The sequence below is a fragment of the Aedes albopictus genome, chromosome 1 (genome assembly GCF_035046485.1).
Source record: "Aedes albopictus strain Foshan chromosome 1, AalbF5, whole genome shotgun sequence".
Taxonomy (NCBI): Eukaryota; Metazoa; Arthropoda; class Insecta; order Diptera; family Culicidae; genus Aedes; species Aedes albopictus.
The window spans coordinates 104,194,391-104,216,046 of NC_085136.1; the positions used below are offsets into that span (position 1 = coordinate 104,194,391).

Genomic DNA, 21,656 nt, shown 5'->3' on the forward strand with positions numbered 1-21,656 from the left:
CTTACAACTTTAGCTTGTTGTAGGGATCATTAGGGATAATAAATAAAGGATTATATTCATATCCTATATTTATTATCCCTCATGATCCAAGAACATTTCAATCACTACACTTGTTTCCTACGTATTTCAATCATTTACAGCACTGCCGTTATAAGCATAGTTGTCCCATGTCACTTTTTGACGATTTTGACTTTTTTGCACCAGGCGCTCTATTTATAAGTATATTTTCATATAACATAAAAAAATAACATACTTTGTTCGAAGACTCAATGAAAAGCATGTCAAGTCTGTTGGATTAATTACTGAGGCCAACACTATCCTCAATGGACCACTAAGCTACCCAGGGGACCGACAACAAACTACCGATGGAATGTTTCGGATCGCGTACGGCGGAGAACACGGAGCAACACAAAGATGCGTGTGCACGTCGCGGCGGTCAGTTTTATTTAGCAACAACAATCATGTACAAAACAATAACAATATACATACATTAGGCAGGGTCGGCGCAGGGCAATTGATGATAAACATCGCAACATACATTAGGCCGGCCCAAATATTCTAACACTCCTCCTCGATGTTGGTCATCACTATCACAAAGTTCGTTCACAAAGGTTACAATTTCACAAAGTCTTCAAAGTTCACATTGGACAACACAGCCTACACAAAGTTCCTCCTTCTGCACCGAACACTTCTGCTTCGTCAAGTATCACACAAAGTCCTATCACAAAACCACAAAGTTCCACTTAGTATCGGAGTCCCTCGTCAAAACAGTCATAAAAACCTTCTTGGTCGAACTCCTCTTCAACGCGATGCCCAGCTGCATTTCTCCGGCGGTTGCCGATCTCCGCTCCTCCAGCTACATTCAGGGCATACAGCTCACCACGAAGCTCCGCGACGGCTTCCACTTTCCCGCTGGTATTCACAATCTGGCACTTGGATTTCACGAAGTTCACTTTTAGTCCTTTCCGTGCCAGCTTCCGGACCGACAGCAGTCCGCAGTCCAGCTCAGGGATATACAACACCTCCTTCACGTGCACTTTGTTCTTTCTTCCGTCTCCATCGACGCATTCCAGGAAGCCTTCCCTAAAACCGGCGGACCTGATCACTGAGCCGTCCGCCAAGTTCACTTCCTGCTTCACACGCTCGTCGATCTTCACGAAGAATTTGCGGTCACTGGTCATGTGGCTCGAGCAGCCACTGTCCACATACCAGCTGTTGCGCTTTCGCTGACCTCCCACGCCGAAACAAATTCCCGGAATCTTCTTCGCCACCGTCTTCTTCACTTCCGGATCACTTCTACCTTCTTCACGAAGCATCGGGCACTCTCTCCGGAAGTGGCCCGGTTTCCGGCAGTTATAGCACACTCGCTGTCGCACTCGTCCATTTCGTCTGCTTCCGTTGTTCACATTCAGCGCCCGGTCGTGGCGCTTCTCGGACACACTTTGCCGCTTCTCCATCCGTCGGTGGTACTCGTCCATCAGCCGCTGCTTCACGAATTCTAGCGACTGGTCGGCATCCGGACGGCTCTCCAAGGCCGTCACCAGTCCGTTGTAGGATTCCGGCAGACTCCGGTACACCATCACCACTTGTAGCGATTCCTCGATCTTCTACCCCGCACACGATAGCCGATCGAACAGTTCCTCGATGGAGAATAGATGCTTCTCCATATCCGCATCTTCCTCGTAGTTCAAACTACAGAGCTTCTTCAGAAGCGACACTCGCGACGTAACCGTGGCTTTTTCGTGGTACTTTTTAACTTTTCCCACACATCGATCGCTGATTTCCCGTCTTTAACTAGCGGCAACTGACTATCTTCGACGTTTAACACTATCAAGGCTCTTACCTTTTGATCTTCTTTAGACCACGCCGCAGTCACCGGCACCGGTTTCGCTTCTGAAACCGTATGCCACAGATCGTAGCTGATCAATAACATTTCTATTTTGATCTTCCACGATTGAAAGTTTTTATTGTTCAAACGCGCAATTAACACTTCAGGCCAAACATTTCAATAGGTCCTATCTGCATTTGAGAGGCTCTCTTTGTTCACTTTCTCTTTCAATTATTGCAATGTAATGGTACACTTTTCAACTACTTTTGCAGTACAAATCAAAAGACGATTGTTTTGACCATCGCTCCATGCAAGGAGACAATCATAATTCAAATAAACAGCTGAGATATTAACGAAACAGAGGGAAACCACCCAAGTAACATTTTAAGTTTTGTGCGGCTCTACAAGAGATCTTCATGACCAATTTTATAAAACTTGCAATAAAACTGATTTATACATCAAAACCTCTTGATAACCTCTTTAAGAGCATCTTCCGGCTAAGTGGACCACTCTCGGAGAGGTTTTGCAAACCGCATTAAGAGTAGCAATAAAACCGTTTTAAAACCTAGTAGAGAAATTTCCCATTCTCGATTGTTGTTGTTTTTTTTTCAACAAAAACAATGACAGCTCAAGATGCAGAGAAGCTTCTTCGGTGGCACGCAAAGTTCAGGACGATACATCATTCGTAAGCAGAAGCGGTCATTTCAAAGTAATATTTTAGTTGTTATTGTGTTGGTAGGCTTATGCGCATTCAATTTTTCCGTGAATATTGGGGTGGCAGAATCATAAAATTAATGCGCTTCAAGAATAGTGAATATTATCATCTTGGATTGAAATGAATCAATTTGTTTATTTAGTAAAACTATCTCGAATTACAAGAAAACTCAGCAGAGACAGTTTATTTATGTGAGCATGTTATGGAAATGGTGGCAAACTATCAATTCATTGCAAATTTGAGCAAAATTAACTATTTTCCATTCACGTTAGCTAATTCTTCAATATGGCGACAACCATTATCAGCGAAAATAAAACGAAAGCAAGTTTACTTTTATGATGACCGCAATAAATCTAGAAATGTCGTAGTTCTGCTTTCCCACCAACAGATGTCGTTACTAATCGAACGGATCGCCATCTGTTGAGAGTTTTAACAGTTTTATTGTGGTAATAATAATTGCCAGATGGTTTACAAATCGGAAAGTTTTGTTTACTCTTAAAATCTATCTTTATGGATATCTTCAAGTATACTATAAAACATTTTATCAATGGTTTTCATAAAAGCAGTCATAAAACTGATAGTTTTGATTATTGCTGTAATAAAACTTTAATAAAACAAAACCCATCAGCAATGAAATTGTTACTTGGGCAAAGAGAGCCTCTCTTCTGCAGATTGGACCTTTAGACATGTTTGGCCTGACTTTCTCTGTCATTTCTACGCAAGTTCTTTTTTTTCCGTTGGCGCACACTGTGCTCACGAAGGTACAACCAACAACACTCGAACGTACCCGCCGTACCTACACACACGTAGACGGTACACTGGCAGAGTCTCTTCGGTTCGATTTCGATCGAACACCACCACGGCTACAGTCACTTTTCGCGGGTCAAAATGGCACAATCTTCTTTCTTCTCGGCTACGGGACATAAAATGGTGCACACTAATCGGCACTGTCTGCTTCGTTCTGGAAGCCACTTGCTCCAGCCGAACGAGCGATATTAATTAGCTCTCCCAAATATTCTAACAAAGTCAAATTGTCCCACTGTTGAATTTCTACGCATGTCTGTTCCACAACTAAAATTCTACGCATAACAGTCCCACTATAAATTGTTTACGTAAAACCGATACATTTAGCATTTTTAGTAACTTACTTGACCTAATAGTATGGCTATTTCAATACTGTATGATAAAAACTCTCCTTTTATGTTGGCATTACGCTCCAGCTGGAACGAAACTTGTTTTCCAGTTAAACAAAAACTGTTATTTCTTCGCAACTTGCAGTTTCAATCTAAATTCAAACATTGATGCAATGCTCGTTAAGCTCATAAACCAAACATAAACATTTTAACTTGATTAAGAGGCTCAAATGACGTGAAGCATGACGAAGCCAATCCAATATAATGACAAAGAGGTTGTTGAATTGAATGACTGGTATATATGAAAATTTTCAGAATTTATGCAAGCTTGAAATATTGTTAGTAAGTCAGTTGATGAGTTTCACTTTTTTTATTTCAATATGTTATCCCAATAATTTGATTGAATAGTAAGCAAGCAGCGGCCTTTTTGCTAAAGTGCCGATAGAGGCGCTTTTCTGATAGATGCGGTAAACATGATAACAGTGTAAATCATGAGCGATAGTTCCGCTACGGAATCGTAGATGGCGCTAGTGTTCCACGTGTTTTTCACATATCAACTTCATACGGACTCGAACAGCCGACCAATTTGTATTAAAAGTGAACATAGTGCCGTAACTGCTTGTTTTCGAATAGGATGAATATAGAACCGTACCATTACCAACGGCATTCTGACCCTTCATATTCAAAATCAACATGAAACCAATCTAGAGTGCGGTGCAGCAATGACCTCAACAGTTGTCAAACCATCTCAGTTTGGCAAGACAAAGTTTGCCGGGACAGCCACAGTACTGTATATATTTCGACGTAAACTGCGATGGAAGAGCTATTTAAGTAAAAAAATGAATCCATTTACGTAATGAATACATTTAAATATCCCCGACTTATTTCTTTAATGGAGATTTGAGTGTACGACACCCAGTGGCCCAATGAAGAATTCTTCGTTTGATGGAAAGTTTCTTCAGACTGGAGTGAGAATCGAAGTCACACTACGTGGATATCAATTCGCCTAAATGGCTGGCGCTGCTAACCGCACGGCCACGAAACCCATACTTTAAAACTCATCAATTCACTTAGGGGTGGTGGGGGTAAAGTGGACAGGTGGGGTAAAATGGACAGAGTACAGTTTTATAGCTTTTATTGTTTTTCAAAATGTTTCAACGATTGAAGCTTATGCCTAAGCATGAATCATTATACTTTTGCTGATCTTGAACATTAAAATCAAATAAACCTCTTCAAGATGACAAAAACTTAAAAAATCACGTGAAAAATCGGAAATGGTGTAAAATCTGCTTAAAATTGCTAAGGTTTACTCGTGAGTTATTTTTATATTATTACAAGTTTTACACCCTAAACCAATAAAGTCCACGTTGAAGAATATATTTGACCGAAAAAAAGCAGATGGATTTTGCCGCATTTCCGCGGGAAACGACCAAAATGCTTAGGTTGTCCACTTTACCCCCACCACCCGTACTAATGCACTCACTCCTACGGAACAGATCTCACATACTCATAAACCAACAAACTCACTTGCTCACTATGTCACTGACTCACTAACTCATTTACTTACTATCACACACACTCACCAATTTAACAATTCTCTTACCAACACATTAAAATTAACGGGACAACTCCCTGTAAGCTGTAACTTTCCTAATTCGTAACTGACTCACTCACCAACTCACTTAATCTTGGAGCACCTCACATTCATCCTCTCATTAATTCACTAATCAACTTCTAATTCACCAACTCACTCACCTAGTTCCTACTTACCCGATTATTAAGAAAATTTTAAAATGTGATGTCACTCTTATGTTGTCTTTCGGCTCCGTTTTGCCTCGAGACAATTGAGCCTTATGCATGAGAGTCTTATAATGTTATAAGAGAAGCTAACACTGTTTGTTATTAAAAAACATAACAAAAAAGTACAGAACAGATTACATCGAACGTGAAAAGAGGCGACTAATTTTCGTGGGACTGATATGCGTAGAAATTTCGCCAACATGACCACATTTCTAGGCATAACAGTCCCACTAATCATTTTTTTGCTGAAAACACTAGGGGGATTCACTTAACAGCGTAAACTGATTAAACTGATTAAACGTCGCAATCGCCAAGGCAATCTTTGATTATTTCATTTGCAAAATCATGAAACATTTCAAATAAGCAGAAAATCATGGCTTACGCAGCAATTTAATCTGTTCAGTGAGTACCCCTACTATATTTTTAAAAATATTTGATTGGAAATACTTCAGGCATGGAAATATAAGCGATTTCTAACGATACTATGAAAACATAAATCCGATTTGTTCTACCATTTGACCAAAAAACATGAAAAACCTGTATGAAACATAAATCGCGATTTCCTCAGTTTCAAGTTTTTCAACATGGGACAACTATGTGTAGAACGGCAGAGCATTTAGAATGTCTTTATTTTGAAGAAATAACGAATTTTAAATCGTGTGTTTTTTAGAGCTAGCAGGAAAGGTACGGGGCGAAATGGACACTAGGCCGTCCCTTATTTTGCAAAAACTGGAAATGTTATAAGTTCGTTAGTGGAAAATGATCGTTTTAGCTAAGAAATGATCGTGTCAAAATTTGAAGTTCGTACCTCAAGGCTAAGTGGTCCCTCAAGGGGCCTAAAGTTGTCAAAAATTGTATGAGACAAAAAAAAATGAAATTTTTTTCGACAAAAAAATACGCTATTCTACTAAAACCGGTGATTTTAGGAAAATGTGCTTAGATTTGCGATATCTCTACTCGTTTTTGAGTTATTGAACAAAATAGGGTGAGTTTTCTTCGGAATCTAAAAAAATGGTCAAAAATGTTGATTTTTCAGTTGTTTTTTGTCAATTTCTTGGAAACGAGTAGAGATATCGCAAATCTAAGCACATTTTTTGCCCTTTCAAATCACCGGTTTTAGTAGAATAGCGTACTTTTTTGTCGAAAAAAATGTCATGTTTTTTTGATCCCATACAATTTTTGTCAACTTTAGGCCCCTTGAGGGACCACTTAGCCTTGAGATACGGGCTTCAAATTTTGACACGATAATTTTTTAGCTAAAACGATCATTTTCCACTAACGAACTTATAACATTTCTAAATTTTGCAAAATAAGGGACGGCCTAATGGACACCCATCGGGGCATAATGGACACCCCTGCATATTTTATGCTATCTCTTTGATTACATCGATCAGTTAAGTAATCTGCCTACGGAGATCAATGCCACAGATGTAATACTACATCTTAGACGAGTTTACATAACGTCAAAGTTAATTAAATAAACTTTAGGCTAAAATAATCGGGTTATTTTTTTCCAAACTGTTTAAAACGCCTAACAGTATGCAATGCGTGTACATCCATTCGAAATTGCCGGTGTTCATTTCGCCCCGAATCGACTACAACATTAAAATTGCTATATAAAGTAAATTCTGATCAAAAATAAAATACTTCATCCATTGCTAAATCTCCGTATACATGTAGATAAGGTAACAATTCACTTGTTGTTATGGTGGACACACTCCAACACTCGTAATACCTTATTTGCTGCTGCTTCAAAATTATAAGAATTTCATCATATGAAAAACATATTTTAATTTCAATGATATTTTGGTTATTTTGCAGCAATATAAATGGTACTTTTGAAAAATAGAACCATGACCTGTTCCTTTACCCTTACTGCAGTGTGCAGCATAGTTGTCCCATGTTAATAGGGATTCCCATAGAACTTGGGACAACTATGCTGCACACGGCAGCTTAGGCATTAAAAGTTTAACATAAAAGTCAATGGTTCCGGCAAAAACAGGGGTGTCCATTTCGCCCCGGGTGTTCATTATGCCCCTAATCCCCCTAACCCATCAATTAATGAGAGCGCACCATGCACGACATAACCAAAAGGCCTTGAATAATATTCAATGACCATTGTAGATCTTTGCGGACCTCTATATTCCTTCGCGGACCATTAAAGAGTAGGGCTAATTTCCAAGGAGTTTGGAGACCTACGAAGTATTTATGACATGTTCAACATGTTTTTCATATATTTAGGGCATAAACTCTTCGAAAAGGGGCAGTACATTATAAAATTGACGCTAAAATATTTTTGGCCACCTGTTTGTATGGAGCCGCCCCATAGTGGCACCAGCCCAAACTTTGTTGCTTGACGTTTCAGGTGGATGTATCGTTTTGCCACCGTTTCAAATTGTCTAGCAATAATATCCATGTCATCCACAAAACAGACAAATTGACAGATCGCCCGAAACCATTACAACGTCCTTCGTCGCTTAGATCAGTCTTGTGAGCCTTCTGGAGAAGCCATTCTCGTCCATAATTTTACATAGCTCTGTGCGGTCGATACTGTCGTACACCGCGGTGGTGAATGTGGCTATAATACTAAGAATATGTTGGTACTTTCGAGGTGGTAGAAGAATATGTCTACCTCGGTTTCTTGCTAACGGCTGACAATAACATGAGTCGTGAAATACGAAGGCGCATCATCAGTGGAAGTCGTGCCTACTACGGGCTCCAGAAGAAACTGCGGTCAAAAAGATTCACCCCGCACCAAATGTACCATGTACAAGCCGCCAATAAAACCGAAGGTCCTCTACGGACACGAGACATGGACCGACCATGCTCGAGGAGGACATACAAGCACTTGGCGTTTTCGAGCGACGCATGCTAAGGACGATCTTCGGCGATGTGCAGGAGAACGGTGTGCGGCGGCGAAGGACGAACCATGAGCGCGCTGCACTCAATGGGCGGACCAGGTGGAGCGTGGCGAGCGCTGGGCATAACTGACGTTGGCGGTAAATTGTTGACTCAGTGTTACATATCATAAATTTTGATGTTAAATTAAACGAATGAAGGGGTGTAAAAATGGTGAAAAGACGTTTTGCAAAAAATGCAACCGCGCAACTTGATGGATGAAATCGTTAACTGTAATAGTTCACCGCGGCTTGAAATGAAAACAAACGAAAATTTGAATAAATAATTTCACACTCTTTTTATTAGGGAAAAATAATCGACTCAATCCATCTGATGTACTGTGATACACGGGTATATATACCTGGAAAATTGGTACCGCATGGCATACCTGTGGACGTTATGCCCACAATATAATTCCGACGACCGACGGATAGCTCTAAAGGTCCTCCTGAATCTCCGGGGCAAGTATCGTTCATAAGCTCCCCTTCCTTTCTACTGAGGGTACACAACTGACCGCTGACTAGTCCAACTCTCGCAAATGGATTCGAGTCATTTTTCATATCAGAGTCGCATTTATCTCGCTCGTAAGTCGACACCTGAGCCTTCAGTAAGATTGGAGACATGTCCCCATCATTAGCATCGGTAACACCCCATCCGGCAATCGACAACGGCACACCCGGCAAGGGATCGGATTGTTCCGTATACAGGCAGGCCGGTATCAAGAACTCTTCTACTACCGTGCGATTCAACTTGAGCAAGGCAATGTCATTTCTGAGCATCCTGCGATTGACTTTGGTATAGTTAGGATGGATGTATTTTGGTTCCTCGATGCCAATGATAACCGGTTCTTCGCCAACGGTATTATCCTCGAGGCTCAGAGTTCCAAGCCGAACGTGAACAATTTTTTTGCCAACTACGCAATGTGCGGCAGTGAGTAGGAATCGATCAGAAATAAGGCTGGCTCCACAACCGTACTTTGGTTCATGAGACTCCTGGAGTGCCAGAGCACCCAGATAGGGAAAGTCCTCGATCTGGGCTTCCGTTCCGTTGAGAATGTGATTCGTGGTTACAGGAGTATCCCTAAAACTTGCACACATTTCATCGCTTTTGTATTTGAAACGACCTGGTACATCTTGAAGGGCGATTGGTGTCTTATCTGGGCAGCAAACGATCGCAGAATTCCCAACGAACGCACAAGTTTTCCACTCATCCTGTGATACAGTCTTCAAATAGAGACAGCTGGTATCTCGCCGGCACGTTCCACGAGTTACTCCGTCCGCCAAGGTACATGCGTCACCCTCTGCAAGCAAATCACTGATTAAACGTTTGGCGACACTTTAATCACTGGTGTTTCCGGACCTACCATGAAGTAGCGAATCAATAAACGTAATCTCAGATGCTAGCCCGATCCAGGCGAATTGCATCGCGATAATGACGTTCAGCGCTCGATCCATACTCAAACCGAAGTAGTAATCGAAACAATTTGTTGAGCTCTCTTAACTTGTATAATCCGGTTGATCTACGTTGATGTCACGTCTTCGAAAGTGTGTAACGCTGATCTACGCGAGTTCAAATACTATTACCACCACGGGGAAAACCGACCGGCACGACCGATGCGAGGTCTGTTCCGACCCACTTGAAGTTCGCTCTCCGACTACGGATAACGGTAGTCAGAACCTAGTAGGGTACAATCTTATAGGACCTGGCTTGTGCGTCGTGAGCAACGATTCGTTATCAGCGTCGCTGCTGTTGCGCGACAGATGATGATCGTCGTTTGAGAGGATCAAAACGAGAGAGAGAGAGAGGGAATTTGTGAAAAATATGAGGGTGAGTACACGGAAAAACCAGTATACACATCACACGTGTAGCTTTCACGCAACTTTCGAACGAAAAACCTTTGTTTTTTTTCACGTAATATCCAGGTAAATCAAAACCTAAAATGAGTTGATCTACCTATCTTCATCTTGTTGGTTACAGCATGGTCCTACTTCAGCGCCGAGCATATATGTAGTAGAGCGCCATTTCCGTATTTTATGCGGTATTTTTTTGACGTACTCACCACCACTTTGACATTTGCTGCTTCGCGCTTCAGGTGGATCAGTTTCAGAAGAAACTGGAGAAATCCCAGAAAGAGCTCCTCAAGGAATCTCAGAAGAAAAAGAAGAACTCCTTGAGGAGTTCTAGGAGGAACTTCCTAACCATTATGAGAAAGAACATATTTCGGAATCAAAAATGGAACTCCTGGTCAATCTTAGAAAAATGCCTGAAGGAACTCTGTGAGCAATCCTAAAAGAAACATCTGTAGGAGTTCTAGAAAGAGGTTCTGGAAAAACCTCAAAAGGAGAATTCCTAAAAGAAAATAATCCCAGATGAGAAAACTTCGAGGAAACTGCTTGAGGAATTTCTGAAGGAACTTCAAGAAGAATCACTGTAGGTACTCCTGAAGGAATATTGGAAAAAAATCTTTAAGTAATCTCAGAAGATACTCCTGGATGAATTCTTCAAATTGGGGAATTCTAAAAAAACACCCTGGGAAATTCCAGAAGAGTTTCTTTCTTGAGGAATCGCAGATTGCCCACAGGATTTTCTTCCGAAATTCCCTCCGGAATTTTCCAAGGAATTTGATCCTTATTACGCCAGGAATTTCTCCAGGAATTTTTTATAATATTTAACCAGCCACTCCTTTCGGATTCCTTCCAGATATTCCTTCAGTGATTCATCCATGAATTCTTCCCAGAATTCCTCAGAGAATTTCTTCCTGGAGTACTTAATGTGTGGTGAGATTATTTACAGGACTTACTGAATATCTCAAGGAGTGCCTTCACTGGTTTTTGACGGAGTTTCTTCTGGCATTGCTCAGATTCTTCTTCAGATTAATCAAGAGTTCCGTTTGCGATATCCCAAGGAGTTTCTTCTAAAATTCCTCAATGAGTTCCTTCTGGGATTCTATATTTTCAGGATTTTTTCTTCTAATATTCCTATATCAGTTCTTCGTAAGATTCCTCACCGGTTTTTTCCGGAATTATTTCTGGGATTCCATTTTCTTCTATAATTAACCAGAAGATGTTTCTGAGATTTCTCCAGGAATTCTGTGTTAAATTCTCATCCTAGAAGTTCATTCACTGCCCGACTAGAAGATTCTAACAAAAATATAACATAATTATAACAAACCATGAATGTATAACTCATTGTGATATTATAATGTTTAACATCTTTGGTGTTTAAAAATATTATAATTCAATTGTATCATATTATGTTATAAATGTTGTTCAATAACTCATTGTGAAATAATTTAGTTTTGATTCTTTGACATTCAGAACATCATTTTACACAATTGTATCAAAATATGATAGAAACTAGTTGTCTTGAAGCTGAAAATTATATAATATTGTGTTATTATTTTGATCTGATTATAACAAAATAAGTTATTATTTTGATTAGACCGGTGTACTTTTGATTACAATTTTAGTAGTTTTAACATCATCCTGCATCTAGTTTATAACATAATAAGTTATAGAAAAAAATCATAACATCATAACACAATGTGTTATAAAGTTGATATATTTTTCTAGTCGGGTGTGAATTCGAAACAGTCTATAGCATCCACGTACAACAGAAGTTCATTCAGTGATTCAGCCAGAATTCCTTCTGAGATTCATTCAGGAGCTCCCTCTGGGATTCCTCCAGGAGTTCTTCTTGGGATTTCTTCCTGGATTCTTCTAAGTGTACCTTTTGTGATTCCTCTCAGAGTTCCTTCTATATTTCCGATGGATTTCTCAAGGGAATCTTTCCGGGATTCTTCCTGGAACTTCTTCCGGAATTTCTCCTTTAACTTGTTCTGTAAAATGTCTAGGACTTCTGTCTAGGATTCCTCAAGGAGTTCGTTCCTTCATGGGTTGCTCCTATAGTTCCTTCAGGAATTCCTCGAGGATTTTCTCCTGAGATGATCCGAATTTCTACCGTGATTCCTTAAGAAACTTTTTTCCTTTATCAATTAATTCCGAGATCCCTTTAGGTATACCTTCTAGGATTCCTTTCGGAATTCCCGTAGAATAAATTAAAGATTTTTCCCAGAGTTTCTTTTGGGCCTTCTTTTGAATATCTTTAGGTATTTTGGGGTTCATCTAGGAGATCTTTCCGGGAGTACTCAAAAATCTTCTTCCGGTATCCCTCCAAGAACTTCTTCTGGGATTCTACTAGGAACTCCCAACGGGATTCTTACAGGAATTACTTCTCGAATTGCTTCAAAAACTTCTTCTGTGGTTTATTTTTCCCAGAAATTCCTTCCTCTACGAAAACTTCTACGAGAACCTTCTTCAGATCCTCATTATTATCACCACCATTTATTCATGAACTCCTCCCTGGTTTCCTCTAGTAGCTCATCCCAGGATTCCTTTTGGAACTTCTTCTGGAATTCCTCTGGAAACTCCTTCCGTTCTAAAAACTTCTCCTGGTATTTTTTCAAGATCTCCTTCAGGAACTCTTTCCACGATCCCTTCAGGTGCCCTTCAGGAAGTCCTTCCGGTATGTTCGCAAGGATTACTTCAGCAACTTCTTCCGGGATTTTACTTGGAATCTCCTTTCTAGATTCCTCCAAGAACTTCCGAGAACCCTTCAGGAACTCATTACGGGTGTCAATCGGGAACTCCTTTCAGGATTCATCCAGGAACTTCTTTCGTTTTTTATCAGAAACTACTTCAGCAGTTTTTAAAGAACTCCATCCGGAAATCCTCTAGGAACTCCAGAAGTTCCTTCAAGATTTGTAGCAGATCCGCCTGGAATTCTTCTGTAAGTCCGACATCAAGAGCAATCTGATAGTGAACTAGTTGATTCTAGATTTAACCGCTAGATGGCGCTACCCGAGCAGAAGGGAATACCTTACAAATACTTTACGAACAGCAACCTGTACTATGAGGCCTAAATTTGGTATTGCTTTGTTCTTCAACGAAATGTTAGAAGATCATCACAATAACAATTGGAAGTATTTGTATAGAGTAAGGTATTGATGTGATTTTGTTGATTTACTGTGAAAACAACTGAAGAACAAGTTTTGGTATTACATCAAAGAGGTATCGAACAAAGGTACAATTGAATAGCAAGAAATGTTATTACTTTATTATTCTATACCAGGCCTGCCCAACCTTTTTCGGCTGTGGGCCACTGGTGAAACTCCATACCAGTCGACGGGCCAGAAATAAAAATTCGTTAATAATACATTATTTTTTTATCTTTTCTGAGCATGGCTAAATAATAGAAAAGAACTTTTTTGCAGTTTTATGTTTCTAATGAAATTTGAAAGGTTTTTTTGATATCTTGCAGAATTTTGGAGCTTGACAAAGTATTTAGTAAGTTTCAATAACATGTTTCAATGTAGTACCAGACAGAGCTATTGAATGGCACAAAAAAATCTCTGAAAGCTTCAAAAATTGTGATTTCATGTTTTTCCTAAATTAAGTTTATGACGTAATCTTTCTATTTTGTTTTACAATTTTATCAAGCGAATTTTTACATAACACATTATTTTATTGTTAATAATATTTTACTTCAATTCTGTAGGACACTCAAACCAAATGCTTGTATATTTTTAAATCTTTTAAAAAATTTACAAAATATACTCTAAAAAGTCATTTTATTTTTTAAAATTATTAAAATACTTTTCCATTGAAAAAGGAAATTATTCAGAATAATAATATCTCGGGCTAAATTCTATCATTTTTGTCCAGTCGTGCCGCGGGCCGCACAAAATGTCCTCGCGGGCCGGATCCGGCCCGCGGGCCGTACGTTGGGCAGCCCTGGTCTATACCTACTGCATAATAACTGCAGCACTTCATATTTGAGGTACGCATTCGTTATTGAAATAACAAGACTTATTTCCGAGGTGTTATTTATACAAAATTATGGTTTTCTTTTTTTTTATTTTGCCTCTTATGTTCACCTAACGATGGGCATATTGAGGTATGATGGTATGTACGATTAAAACCTTGATATGTTATTCGGTTGTTACTTTTCTGCTCGCTTAGTCAGTCTAAGAAAATCTAAACTGGTGAATCTCGAGAATCTGACCACATAGAAGAATTTCGTCTTCGGCAAGGATGATCAGTACATCAAGAACAATCTGATCGTGAACTAGTTGATTCTAGGTTTATCCACTGGGTGGCACTAGTGACTCTTTTAAATTCAAAACTATTGTACATATCTCGAGAATCAGACTACCTAAGGACTGTTCAATTTATAAAACGGACAACTTTACAAAGCTATGAAAAAAAGACGCGTAGTTCAAATTTAACCACCCTTGCTTCGTTGTTCAGTACATCATTTTTCATTATAGTAATCATTTTTTAATCGAGTAAAAATAGTTTTATTTTATACAAAATCAGCCAGGTGTTAAATGAGGTGAATTTTTCGATTGCTGAAAATAGAATATGGTATATCGTTTTTAATACCAGAAAAGTATGTGCCATGCTGCAGCAGCATGAGTAATAAACATTCTGGCAAAATTTAAACTCAATTGGAAAATTAAGTGTTGAGATATTGAAGTCTCAAGTGAGATTCGATTTTTTGAATAAAATTCAACTGTAAAGCAAAAAGGGCATGAAAATATTAAATAATCAATTTGTTTATGCATCCAGTCGAAAGTGGGAATAATGTGGTTTTAAATGCAGAAAACTGCATCTTAATAGCATTGCTGGTTTGATAACTGTGCGCTATTACAGACACAGTAAACAAAACAGTTTTGTTCTTTGAAGGTTCTTCCAAATAACAATGCAACCTAATGCAAATTTTGCATAACAATGATGTTGGAAATAAAAAACTTTGCATCCGATTATTATCAAATAAGGTGTACAATAACATAGGACCAACTTTGTTGAAAATAAATAATAACAAAATTCGCTGAAGTCGAAAATCTGCATCAATGGAGCAAAAAGAACGCAATTTTTCTAAATGACCATCTTTATGGATTAAATTTTTAATGAAAAATGCAAATCAAAGTATTTTTTCTTCTGTATCATTTAGAGAGGAATATTCTACTACTCTGGACAAATTTTTAGCCGAGTCCGTGATGCTATTGCAACACTTGACTTAAATGAACATTTTATAATAATTTCCTTGAAAACAAGGCAACTCACTATATCAAGCTGGAGACTGCTTGGCGCATTATTACTGAACAACTATTGAGCTCTACCTTTAGTAAAATAGTATAAGATTCCAATACATTGAAAACTTAATGAAAATGTGCATGTTAAGTATGTGGAAAGTTATGTCGAATTTTGAGAAATGGGTTTTTATTGACGTTTTACGAAAACCGCTTCAGTTACACAATCAAGAACATTTTGCTTAATGTTATGTTTTTCCTACATTTGAGAAAAGCTATGGAAAGTTATACAAAAAAATGATAATGATTTTATTGAAAAATAAAATAGATATTGCACAAGCAAGTTGTCCGTTTTATAAATTGAACAGTCCTTAGAACAATTTCATCTACGACAATGTTGATCAGTACATCAAGACCTATCTGATAGTTTAGGGTTCTAAGTTTATCCACTGAGTGGCGCTAGTGAGTCTTGGAAATTCTAAACTTCTGTATCTCGAGAATCGAACCACATAGAAGAATGTCGTCTTTGACAATCTAGATCAGGAGATCAAGAGCTATCCGATAGAGAGCATGGTATATCAGCTAGGTGGCGCTAGTGAGTCTTAGACATTCTGAACTGCTGTGTATTGAGAATCAGGCAATCTAGAAAAAAAAAAAAACGTCTGCAGGAAAATTGATCAGGTCCGTTGATAACCTGGTTTAACCTGAATATATCCCCTAGGTGACGACGATAGTGAGTCTTAGAAATTCTAAATTTCTGTATCTTTCAAATCACATAGGAGAATTTCGTCTTCGACAAAGTTAATGAGGACATTAAGAGCTATCCGATAGTGAACCAGTTGATTCTAGGTTTATCCGCTAGGTGGTGCTAGTTATTATTAAAAATCCAAACTGCTGTATCTCGGGAATCAGACCACATAGAAGAATATTGTCTTCAGAAAAGTTGATCGGGATGTCAAGAGCTGTCCGAAGATAAGTTAGTTGAACCAGAATATCCACTAAATATGTAGGTGGTGCTAGTAAGTCTTAGAAATTCTAAACTTTTTATCTCAAGAATAAGACATACATACATCAAGAGCTATCAGATAGTGAACTAGTTGATTCTAGCGATTTTTTGCTAGGTTTTAGAAAATTTTCAACTGCTGTATATTGAGAATCGGAACACATATAAGAATTTCGTCTATTAGAGCTTACCGATAGTGGACTGTATAGTAAATTATAGGTTGGTCCAAAGGGTTAAACTAGAGATCCTTCCTAGGTTTGATCAAAGACGACGCTTACCGCCCCGACCTCCAAAGGGGCTGAGACGACCAACTTGTATTTAATGATTTCATATTAAGCATGTACCATTGCTTTATCTTTTTGTTCCAAAATTCTCATCAAAGTCGTGAGAGAACCACTTTTAGAACTTAGTTTTGGACGCCATCTTAGATTTTAGATCGCCATCTTTGATATTCAGGTCACAATTTTTGGAGTCCAGATATCTTCCCTATACCAAAATACCCATATTGTATGGATTTGGACCCTTAAACTCCATTAAACAGACGCCATCTTGAATTCGGAGTCACTGGCTTGGATTTTAGCCGCCATATTGGATACTCTGGTAATTATTTCTGGACTCCAGACATCTTCTCCATATCAAATGTACTTATTTTGCATGGTTTTAGAGTCTAAAACTCCATTAAATAGCCGCATCTTGAATTTGCAGCCGCCATCTTGGATATTCTGGTCGCCAGTTTTGAACTCTGGACATCTTTCCCATACCAAATGTACCCTTTTTACAAAATGGGTACATTGGCGACCAATATATACAAGTTTTGGTCGTCATTTTAGGACTCCAAACTTCTTCCCCAATCAAATATACCCATTCTGCATGATGTTACCCTAAAACACCATTAAACAGCCACCATCTTGAGATTGGAGCCACCATCTTGGATGTATTGGTCGTCATTTTTGGAGTTTAGGTTACCGTTCCCATAACTAATATACCCATACTGCATGATTTTAGAGCCTAAAACTCCATCAAACAGCCGCCATTTTGAATTTGGAGCCGCCATATTGGATTTTAGACTGTCATCTTGGATATTTTGGTCTCCACTTTTGGACCGCAGACATCTTCCGCATACCAAATATACCCATATTGTATGGTTTTAGGGCCAACAGCTCCATTTAACAGACACCATCTTGAATTTTGAACCGTCATCTTGGATATTCTGGTAGCCATTTTTGGACTCCAGATATCTTCTCCGTATCAAATATAACCCCATACTGCATGGCTTTAGAGCCTAAGACTCTATTTAACAGCCGCCATCATAAATATGGAGCCGACGCCGGTTCTATGACAAATGGTCGAAAGTCAAAAGGTCGAAGGTCATAAGGTCGACGGTCAAAAAGTTGACGGTCAAAAGGTCGAAAAGACAAAAGGTCGAAGGGTCAAATGGTCGAAAGGTCAAAAGGTCAAAAGGTCAAAAGGTCAAAAGGTCAAAAGGTCAAAATAAAAAGAAAACTAGGACAAAAGGTCGAAAATACAAGTGGTCAAAAATGGTGGTCAAAAAGTGGTCGAAATGAAAATATAACTAGGACAAAAGGTCGGTGAGTCAAAAGGTCGGAAGTTTGTAATAAACAAATAACTAGAACAAAACGTCGAAAGGAAGAAGGACAAAAGCTCAAACGCTGCAGTTAGTAATACAACTGAAAGAACCAGGATTCGTTAGGTGTGAGAAATGCATTTCAAATTTATGCACTCACACTTTGTACAGCGCAATGATCAGTACGAGGATGTTGATGTGTGGCTCTTGTTTCCGGTTTGGGGTTCATTATGAGTTGCCGTTAGCCGATATCCAAGTTTTCATACGCTCAGCATATGCTCGGAAGAGAGTCAGGTGTCAACCGCTTTCAGTGGAGGGAGAGCAACTGATGAAAAATTACAAGTGCCGGGGCTGGGATCGAACCCATGACAATTCACTTATGAAGTGAACGTGTGACCACTACGTCACGGGCATTTTAGTAGATCTTTGAGGGAGATCTCTTTGGAAATATCTTAAGTCAAATTACAAATAACCACTGTAATAGTACCTATATCTCGAATGAACGACCTATTTCTATTTTATTTACAACGCCTTCAACACATAGTGGTTGTACAGACTGATTTGATTGAACTTATAACTATTACAATATAAACATTTACATTTATCTACAACACATTAACACACGGCATATAATGACAAACATTTTCACAATAATAATAAAATTAAAACATAATCACAAAACTTGTTACAAACATTGTTGGCACGACTATTCCTTAAACTAATCATCAGGGTTTCCATGCGTTGGAAGAGCGGTTGACGAATGCCCGAAATTTGATACCATACGGCCAGGTCGATGCGCGCATGGCTAAATCTTTCCATCTCCACTTTAAAACAATTTTGAATGATATGTAATCCAGTGACCGACAGTCCGTTCGTTTTGGAACAAGTTTAATTACGTTCACACAGTCTCCAGTAGGGGCACCAAGCCATCTATGTACCATCATTTCAACATCATTTTCGGTAGTGGCGCTGTTGATATTCGTTAGCAGTAACGAGAAACAATCGTTTGTTTGTGCTTCTTGCGTTTCACTCTGTTCGTTCCGAGCAGGTTCAGTGTCACTCAGGTAGCTATTATTTGTTCCAGCCATCAGCTCCGTTGAGGTTGCATTTGGAGTAGAATGAAGTGGACTCGCGCTTATTGCAGAAGGATCGTGCATGATGAGTCGATTCAGTGTGTCCTTAATCGAAGAAATTTCCAGTTTCAGTTCCGATATTTCGTCTATAGCAGAAGTGGCATCTGGCGATGGTGTAGACGATTTTTGCGTGACATTTCTCCATTTAGTAAAAGCCGGCAAACATTCTTTGCAAAGCCATACCATTCCATTAGAAACATTGCGAAGCTGATCACTACTCATACCTATACATGATATATGGTATGATTTACCACACGGCCCAGCACATACGGAATACAATCCCAATTCAATGTGGATGCATAATGAGCACTCTTCGCAGTGTACTAATTTGCCGTCGTTCGTGGGATTATTTTTCATTTCTTTTTACTAACAGAGACCGGCGAATATCACTAAAACTGTATACGACAACGGTGAAAGTATGAAGAAATCAACGGTCAGGCAAACTTTTGAGCATTTAAAACTTTTCAAACACGAAGAAAATGCAAAATATTTCGGCGAACGGAAAGTCAATGCCAACTCGGCACTCGGCAAGCAAAAAAGCATGAAAAATTATATTATTAAACAGCAATGGTAATCACGCCTATAGCCGTAAACATGTTACTCCAAAAAACTTCCGTTGTTCAAAAGGTTAACATATGTTCTACAACTAAGCAGTACCAGTTAATCTATTACACAAAGCCCAAATTAAAGGAAAGATTCCCGTTGCCGATGGGAAATGTAGTCGAATTCCTGCTTGTTATACAGTATACAAGTTAACGTAATGGTAGGCAAAGAAAGCCCTTCATTTTATAACTGTGGAATTACTAAAAGAGTACTAAGTTGGAAAGATGCAGAACAAGTTGCATTTTCGGTACCTAATTTTTTTTCCATTCAACCTTTCGACCTTTTGACCACTTGCTATTTCGACCTTTTGTCCTACTTACTTATTCATTTCGACCTTTTGACCCTTCGACCTTTTGTCCTTTCGACCGTTTGACCTTCGACCTTTTGTCCTACAACCCACTCAAATGGTCATATCTTCGGAACGCTTTGACCGATCCGCACCAAAGCAAGATAATGCGGTAAAATTCCGGTTAGATTCGAGCTATAATCTGTAAAATCGGCCAATGGGAAGTGTCTTAAAAGTGAGTGAACTTTTTTTTGCGCACAAACATACATTCATACATTCATACAGACATCATCTCCATTTGTCGAATTGAGTTGATTGGTATATGTGACTCGACTCTCCGAGCTTTCTAACAAAAATTCGTTTTTTTTTGAGTGAAAATATAGCCCGATTTTCATACGTATCTCACCGTGTGCCAAAAAATAAGTTATTAGGTATAAAATTGACTTAGTTATAGTGGAAAGTGCCCAAGGGTACAAGACCCTACCTGCTCGTAATTTCCGTGGATTTCAAGATCCCCTGGGCTACGAATTCCCACCTTCGAAGTGGTTTGAAACCAGTGCTCACCTGTGTCGCCCGGCACATCAGTCTGTGCGTGCCTCTACAGCAAGGTGGTTAGATACCACTGCCACACCGGTGATGGTTACCGCCCTCCGCTGAATAAAACCAATCAATCATAGGTTCTTTTCAATCGGTATTTTTAGGACTCCTACATCCGAAACTCTCCCCTACTGACACGCCCTGGGACCCGGGAGCCAGAAGAAAGCCTTTTGTGCCCATTCCGGAAGTGGCCGTCAGCTCAAGACCAGCCGTTTGGGCCTTAGGCCAGTCCCCATCTGGGATCAAGCAGCGACACCCGGGGTTAAAACGTTTCTAAATCTCACAACCGCGGTTAGAATTCCTGGAGAAATTCCAAAGGGATCCCCTGGAGCAAAGATTTTCAAGTACAAGATTACCCACTCTTGCATTTATCATACTATTGATCGGCGAACAGATTCATTCGACGACAGCGCTACTTGCAGCGAGAAATCGAACCATTTGAACGAAAATAATCGAGGTAGCTATGAGTTTTTGCTACGTTGTAGATGTCATTTATTCAGCAAAATTATCAAAGTTCAGTTTTTATGGAAAAGGGCATAAGACTAGATTTTGCTTCATCTATAATGGGAATTATCTTAAGTTTTATCGATCAATGCACGGAGAGAGATCCGGACAGCTTCCACACTGTTATGGTCTCTCTCTCTCTCTTCTTGGCGTAACGTCCTCATGGGGACAAAGCCTGCTTCTCAGCTTAGTGTTCTATGAGCACTTCCACAGTTATTAACTGAGAGCTTCCTCTGCCAATGACCATTTTGCATGCGTATATCGTGTGGCAGGCACGAAGATACTCTATGCCCAAGGAAGTCAAGGAAATTTGCTTTACGAAAAGGTCCTGGACCGACCGGGAATCGAACCCGTCACCCTCAGCATGGTCATGCTGAATACCCGTGCGTTTACCGCCTCGGCTATATGGGCCCTTAACTGTTATGGTCGTCACCATCAGAAGTGCCATGTAATTTTTCGATCTGCGTTATTAGCATTG

At 39.3% G+C, this 21,656-nt stretch overlaps 1 protein-coding gene across 1 annotated transcript; it reads right to left on the reverse strand.

Annotated features, from left to right (window-relative positions):
- Positions 1 to 8,647: 8,647 nt before the first annotated feature.
- Positions 8,648 to 10,133, reverse strand: LOC115253466 (serine protease Hayan-like). The gene is made up of 2 exons (XM_029855445.2): positions 9,738 to 10,133; positions 8,648 to 9,674 (listed from the first exon to the last, which is right to left on the reverse strand). Exons 1-2 carry the CDS (start codon positions 9,826 to 9,828, stop codon positions 8,677 to 8,679), a joined length of 1,089 nt encoding a protein of 362 aa, XP_029711305.2. The 5' UTR covers positions 9,829 to 10,133; the 3' UTR covers positions 8,648 to 8,676.
- Between the last annotated feature and the right edge of the window lie 11,523 nt (positions 10,134 to 21,656).

Excerpts from the sequence above, each read along its gene's own strand:
- LOC115253466 (XM_029855445.2), bottom strand. The coding sequence starts at position 9,828 with ATGGATCGAGCGCTGAACGTCATTATCGCGATGCAATTCGCCTGGATC. Across the intron at positions 9,675-9,737 it reads TATTGATTCGCTACTTCATG|AGGGTGACGCATGTACCTTG; the intron begins GTAGGTCCGGAA and ends ATTTGCTTGCAG.